The sequence below is a fragment of the Saccopteryx bilineata genome, chromosome 12 (assembly GCF_036850765.1).
Source record: "Saccopteryx bilineata isolate mSacBil1 chromosome 12, mSacBil1_pri_phased_curated, whole genome shotgun sequence".
NCBI lineage: Eukaryota > Metazoa > Chordata > Mammalia > Chiroptera > Emballonuridae > Saccopteryx > Saccopteryx bilineata.
The window spans coordinates 13,051,063-13,058,255 of NC_089501.1; the positions used below are offsets into that span (position 1 = coordinate 13,051,063).

The 7,193-nt window shown below is 45.8% G+C and overlaps 1 protein-coding gene across 1 annotated transcript; it reads right to left on the reverse strand.

The window, feature by feature from the left end:
- Positions 1–1,232: 1,232 nt before the first annotated feature.
- TSPYL1 (TSPY like 1) lies at positions 1,233–4,555 on the reverse strand. The gene has a single exon (XM_066247919.1). The coding sequence runs from the start codon at positions 4,454–4,456 to the stop codon at positions 3,146–3,148; it is 1,311 nt and encodes a 436-aa protein (XP_066104016.1). The 5' UTR covers positions 4,457–4,555; the 3' UTR covers positions 1,233–3,145.
- Positions 4,556–7,193: the final 2,638 nt, after the last annotated feature.

Genomic DNA, 7,193 nt, shown 5'->3' on the forward strand with positions numbered 1-7,193 from the left:
ACAGCCATTGTAGGCTTCTGGTTACTGTATTGGACAGCATATGTCTAGAGTTTAACAGCCTTTGATATCTAGTTTAATGGTCACTTTAAGATGTACATCAAAGTTGATCCAAATGGTTGCTCTATTAAGCAACCATTAACCAAATAGTTGCTCCATTAAGATGGCAAGTGGAAAGTAAAATGTTATACTGTTTGGATCTTTTCTAATTACTTGAACAAGAACCTTGCTTCTATTTAATAAAGGCTTTGCAATTATTTTTTTACATCAATTTTACAAATGCCTTGAAAACTATTTTCATTTCCTTATGTAAAGTCTTTATGGCTACTAGGTTATTTTGGGTTTTTCCTCCCTCCATTTGTCATTCAATACATATTTATCTGGTGGCAACTATGTGGAAAACATTAAGCTAGATGCAGTGAAGGTAAAAACACCCTCCCCCATCTCTGCTTTCATAAACTGCCAAACTAGAAAGGGACAGTGAAAAACCTGTGACTAAATCTTTTATTTTACTGTATCACTGTTTCAATTATTTGTTTGCCTATCAGTCTTTCCCCATTCTTTAACAAAAGGGAATGCACTTTATCTTCCTATACTTATCTTCCTGAGGCCTGACAGAATGACTTTATAATCATGCAATTCAATATAATGAATTATTGTGTTATTTTCTAGAACAGAGGATCCTACAAAGTACACCAAGTACGGTACCTAAAATATTTTTCATCTTCCTTAAGGGGAACAGAAAAGTGTAAGGCAGAAGAGTTATTTCTCACAAGGCTTGAAAGATGTGACAGATAGAAGGTGGTGAGGTCTGAAGAACAAATTTTTACAGCTGAGAAAGTATGGGACTAGAAGAGTATATAATTTACCATAAGAATTCTCTGAATGTGTGCTTATTAAATGCAAAAATGACTGAAAAGAGCCTGGATAATCTGAGACTCTCATCTACACAGATAAAATTGGAAGCTTTAAGGATGTTAAGGGGGCTGGGGTGGGAGGATCCTGCACAAACTGTACAGGAAAAAAGTGATAACATGAGTAGCAGTTGCAGTTGTTTACATTTTAAAGCAAACAAAAGCAATATCCCTCCCTACCTTGCAAGGTACAGTAGTGTGCCTTTTTCTTTTTCTTTTTGGTATAATGCTTGTATCCATATAAGAATTTATTAAATTCCATAATCAGTCATCTTGAATAATTTCAAGCATGTTTGCTGGCAAGGTGAAAAATAAGAACTCTTAACAGTAACATGCGTTTATTTTACCATCATGCACATAAGGAAAGATAAAAATGCCAATGGTACACTTCCAATTTGACAGAGCAATCTCCCAAGTATAATATTTACACTATTTGGGAAAAGAGACATCGATTACTAAGTTGTTACCAGGGCAAATTATCAAGACAATTAAATTACACATACTTTGCAGGTTATTTTTCCATGAAGACAACAATTTCCTAAGTCTTGAAAATCTGACAAGACCGAGTTATTTATATTTTGAGAACAGTTTTGACAGAAACAAGTTCAAAACCACTATGAATATTCATTTAAGTCTCTATATCATACTGGGAAAGTAAGATTGTTATTTTTCTAAATGTTGCCAAATGAAAGCAAAAAAAGCTTGTATAGCTCAATTTTCCCAGTAAGCAGAAACTCAGAAAATAACAAGATTTTACTAAATACTAGTGAAGTTAAGGACAGTATTAATCTTCTGCATAAATTAAGTCAAATGAAAACAAAAGAGAACACATCCAAAGTTGTATTTCTTTAAAGAACTCTTCCCTTGGCAACATATTTAACACTACAATCTCCTTCAGTCTCTCATGGAAAGTCTGATAAAAAGTATTTCTCTCTTCCCATCACCACTAATAAAAAGAACCTTTTCCTTAAAGGTTCTCAGTCAGCCAATCTTAATTATAGGCCCAATTTTTACCTGGCTCACTTCTGCCTACTCAGGGCACCCATCACACTCTTTAGTTCTTCCATCCATTATGAACTAGGTTAACACTTTTCGCTCCTCCTAGATCTGTCTCCCTTTAAACCATCCAAGTATTGGAGGGTGGAGGGTAGGGAAGAAAGCAGAGGGAAATAAGAGCTCTGGTAGCCTATTTTACAGGACAGCCTGTCCCTAGAAATCACGGAGCTAGCCAAATTAAACTAAAAGGTCTGCTTTTGCGGATGTTTCTCTATAGATATATATATTTTTTTAATTTTTTTTTGAGATAAGAGACACAGAAAAGGTATATTGTTATCCTGACAATCATGTTCAGGATGAGGAAAGGAGGCACAAAGAGGTATGCCCACGTTTTGTGTGAATTCACTAGATGGGGCTGAGAAAGCCTGGACACCATCCTTACTCCTGTCAGTAGGGCAAGGTCTAACCTGTCACCTCAACAACTTGTCTGACATGTCATAGGCTTCTGGATGATGGGGGTTGGGGGAAGGGGGGGTGAGGAATCAAGGAGATGTCTTTTGGGTAGAAAATCGAAGGGCTGGAAAGGAAATCTGTGCTAACAGGAAACTTGGGTCCACAACCAGTTCTGGAGATTCTGGTTTACCAGAAATCAGAGAAGCTGACAACAGTTTGGAAGGTGTTCATCCAGTAGGTAGTAGCCAAGAAGTGTGGGCATTGTCAGAAGCAGGCAACACTAGGTGACCAGAGGTGCAAGGGAGTCCCATAAGTCACAAAGAACAAGTGGCCACTGTTGCTCTCCCTTGATAGCAGTAATGCCCTGTAAATGTCCATAGGCTATATGCCTGCACTGCAGAGCAGAGTGGGTAGAGTGGGCTCCTAGACAAAGCCAGAATTCCAGGTGGTAAGATCCAGACTAGAAGCCCTGGAAACATATAGGGTCCAAGCACTGCAGATAAAGGCAGTACAATTTAAAGCAACTTGGCTTAGCAGCAGTGCGAATCACAGCCATGCAGCATGTGACAGTAATGCAGAAGAGCGTGAAGTCTACATAGAAGCGGAGAAGCATGGCCACGAACGTCTCCATCTTGAGGCTGAAAGAACTAAATGTCCAGAGAAAAAAGGTTGCAGAAATGTCAGGAAAACAAAAGCCTAGAAGGCATACCCATTTCTGACGCCCAAGCACAGGTTCAGCAAGAGGGGTCAGCGAACCTTGCGTAGGGGTAGTCCAAGGGCAAAGTTTAACCAGACTGAAACCCAAAGGGCCTGGGGATCTCCACTGGCTCCCTGAGTGGGCGACGTCTGACTCGACGGGCTCCTTCACGCAGCAGGTAGTACTGCAGGGGGTTTGGCCACAGGTCCTCTTTAATAATCTCAGCAATCTTGTCAGACTCTGGAAGGCTGTGGTCTGAAAACCAGGTAAAGAAACTACAGACGAGGTCTTGGTTCCTGCGAATGAAGGACTGGGGTTCATGGCCCCGACGCCATATGATTGGAGTGGAAAGAGACACCACTCGGCCAGAGGCTCTGACCTCATATTCCTTGACAATCAGCTTGTTTCTGAAGAAGGGGTTTCTTCGAAAGAAGAACTTGAACTTGCAGCCGGTTCTAGGGCGTCTGAATTCCTTCACTTCCAAATTGGTGACGTATCTTAACATCTCTGCGTCTTGGCCTCTAATCATGGGGGCCAACTGGGGATGGTTCCGAAATGCAGCGCCCCAGAAGCCCGGGATATTCTGAATGATGTAGTTCCTCCGTTCCAGGTAGTGCCGGCGCATCCGTCCGAACTTCTGCTCCAGTTGCTGAAAGGCCCTGTCAGCCTGAGCATTCACAGTGTCCAGTTCCAGCTGGATGGCCTCCAGGGGGTTCATGCGCAGATTCAGATTCAGGAGCCGGGGCCTTGCCTCCCCCTCCCCCTCCTCTCTGTTTTCCTCCGCCATTTCAATTTCTTCACCTACCGGCATGTTCTCTCCCTCCATCTCCTGCTCCACTACTTTCTCCTGGTCCACTGCATCCTTTCCCACCATCTCATCATCCACTGCTGCTGAGTGGGTGGTGTTTATTTCCATGGTCACTTCCTCGGCCTGAGCCTCTGCGACCACCTCAGCCCCCGACATCTCTGCGCCACAGGTTTCTAGAGCCTTCTCCGCACCGGGGCCGCGCCGCTCGGCCTGCTCACAGCCAGAGTTAGGGCCGCCGCCCGTTGCCATGGCCACAGGCTCAGCTGCCAGGCCCTCGGCGGGAGGCGGGGCCTCTCCTTGCTCCGCTTCGGTAGCTCCGTAACCGAGATCCCCACCGACTCGGATCTGGGGAGAACTGCCACAGCCCGCGGGGTCGTGGGGGGCTCCCCCCTCCTCCGGAAGCTGGGGCTGCGAGAGGGCGACGGCCTCCAAGCTTCCCTCACCCGTCTCCGCCATCACCTGTGACGCCTCGGTCCCCTCACGGAGCTTCAGGCACTGGCGTGGGTCGGAGTCACCTGGGGCAGGGTCGTGAGTAGCCGGGCTGCCGGGCTGGAGGAGAAGGGGCCTCTCGACCCCACCCAGGCCGCTCATGCTGGTAGCAGCCTCTCCACCCGATGGTAACGTCTGCCTTCTTCCCAGAGGCCGCGCTCGGTGGGGGCCGGCCGGTGGTGCCGCCCACCCTCCGGTCTCGCGAGTGTCTCCGTGAGCGTGACGTCACGGCCGTGGAGTTCACCGGAACGCGAGAAGTGGCTGCTCCCGTTACTTGACGTGCGAGCGTGTTTTCTTAGTTTTGCTCGTATCAGTTTTATCCAGTGGAAACATAATTTTTGACTGACGTGAATCAATGTAGATTGGACTCACAGTGCATCTGGAAACTGCCTTCAGCATGGAAGCTGGGGTAATTGTGGGGGTCACAGTGCTACGCTGCATACTTTTTATGAAGTCATGTTTTTCTGATTTTCAGTATTTTTTTAGGCAGGAAGGTTTATCAATTTCCTGTTACTACATAATGTCCGGGAGCTAAAAATCTCTATTTCTTAGATGAATTGCAAATTATTTCCCTTTTCTCAAGTAGAAGTGACATTAAAATATCTGTTTTCATCACTGAGAGCAAGTGCTACTCTGTAGCATTTCACCACTGAAATGCTGCTTATTATTCCTGGAGAATCCTGAATTTGTAATCTGCATTGAAGAAGAGCTTGTGGTGCATCAGCTGCTGCTGTGTGGAAGTCCTGGGTTCGATTCCCAGCCTGGTCACAGGAGAAGCGCCCATCTGCTTCCCCACCACTCCCCCTCTCCTTTCTCTCTGTCTCTCTCTTCCCCTCCTGCAGCTAAGGCTCCATTGGAGCAAAGTTGGCCCGGGTGCTGAGGATGGCTCCATGGCCTCCACCTCAGGCGCTAGAATGGCTCCAGTTGCAACGGAACAAGGCCCTGGAGGGGCAGAACATCCCCCCAGTAGGCATGCCTGGTGGATCCTTGTCATGCGCATACAGGGAGTCTGTCTGCCTCCCCACTTCTTCAGAAATATACAAAATAAATAAATAAGAAGAAAGAAAAAGAGCTTGTGCTACATGTCTGCAGTAATTAAACCAAGATCTGTTTAAATCTTGCTCAATGGCCCCTCAATGTAGAAAATGGAAAAGCTATTTCCAGTTCATTTTAAAGTTGTATCAGTGTCCCTTGGTTTTATTTTTAGATTGTGAGGAAAGCTGGTGTTAGAAGGTAACAAGGCCTCAGAGAAATGACAGTTGAGGGGTGCCACCTGCCTCCATTTTAATGAAGAAAAACCAGTTAAAATGGATAATCGAAATGGTCTTGAAGTAGAAAACAAACTTGCAGAATGCCAACATGCAGTTAGTTTACTTGAAGTGTAAAGGAAGCAAACTTTTTTTTTTTGCTTTGCCTTATATGGTAGGCTAAATAATGCCTCCCCCCCAAATGTCCAATGCCTAGTCTTCAGAATCCATGAATATGTTTCTTACATAGTAAAGAGACTTTGCAGACATGATTAGCTTACGGATCTGCAGATGGATGATTATCCTGGACTATCTGGGTGGACCCTATGTAATTATATGGGTCCTTATAAAAAGAAAGCAAGTGTGTAGTCTGAGAAGAGAGGATGACCAAAGAACAGGTGAGAAAGAGAAAAGAGAGATTTAAAAAGGCTACATTGCTGGCTCTGAGGAAGGAACCAGATCCAAGGGAAAAAAGTACCCTCTACCAGGAGTCCCCAAACTTTTTACACAGGGGGCCAGTTCACTGTCCCTCAGACCGCTGGAAGGCTGCCACATACAGTGCTCCTCTCACTGACCACCAATGAAAGAGGTGCCCCTTCTGGAAGTGCGGCGGGGGCCCGGATAAATGGCCTTAGGGGGCTGCATGCGGCCCACGGGCCGTAGTTTGGGGACACCTGCCTAGACACTGGAAAGGTGAGGAAATAGATTCTCCTCAAAGAACCTGCAAAAGAATGCATCCCTGGCAACACCTTAATTTTTTTTTTTTTCATTTTTCTGAAGCTGGAAACAGGGAGAGACAGTCAGACTCCCGCATGCGCCCGACCGGGATCCACCCAGCATGCCCACCATGGGGCGACGCTCTGCCCACCAGGGGGCGATGCTCTGCCCATCCTGGGCGTCGCCATGTTGCGACCAGAGCCACTCTAGCACCTGGGGCAGTGGCCAAGGAGCCATCCCCAGTGCCCGAGCCATCTTTGCTCCAATGGAGCCTTGGCTGCGGGAGGGGAAGAGAGAGACAGAGAGGAAAGCGCAGCGGAGGGGTGGAGAAGCAAATGGGCGCTTCTCCTGTGTGCCCTGGCCGGGAATCGAACCCAGGTCCTCCGCACGCTAGGCCGACGCTCTACCGCTGAGCCAACCGGCCAGGGCCGCAACACCTTAATTTTATGAGGCCTAACTGCCAGCACTGTAGGATAATTTGTTTAGGTTCCTACATTTGTGGAAATTTGTTACAGAAGCAATATGAAATGAGTATTCCTTGAATTGAGATTTTGTGCTGCATTTATGTATAGCTACCCTTCAACTTTGCCATTGCTGCTTCTGAGGTCTGTCCAACAGCCTGATTTAACATATTTTCAGTTTCTTTTTGGTTATTGAGACCAGAAATTTACTCATGCAATACACAGAAAGACAAAATTAAAGCCAAAACCTACCACAAGAGATATTTGCAAAGATTGTGAAGTCCAGGAGAATGGGGTCATGTTTTTGCTTACCACTGTTTACCTAGTACCTGGCACATGCCCTTGCACAGTGTTTGCATAGATTATTAGAATGTTAAATAAAGGGAGAAATTAATAGAACACAGTTTCTCCTGC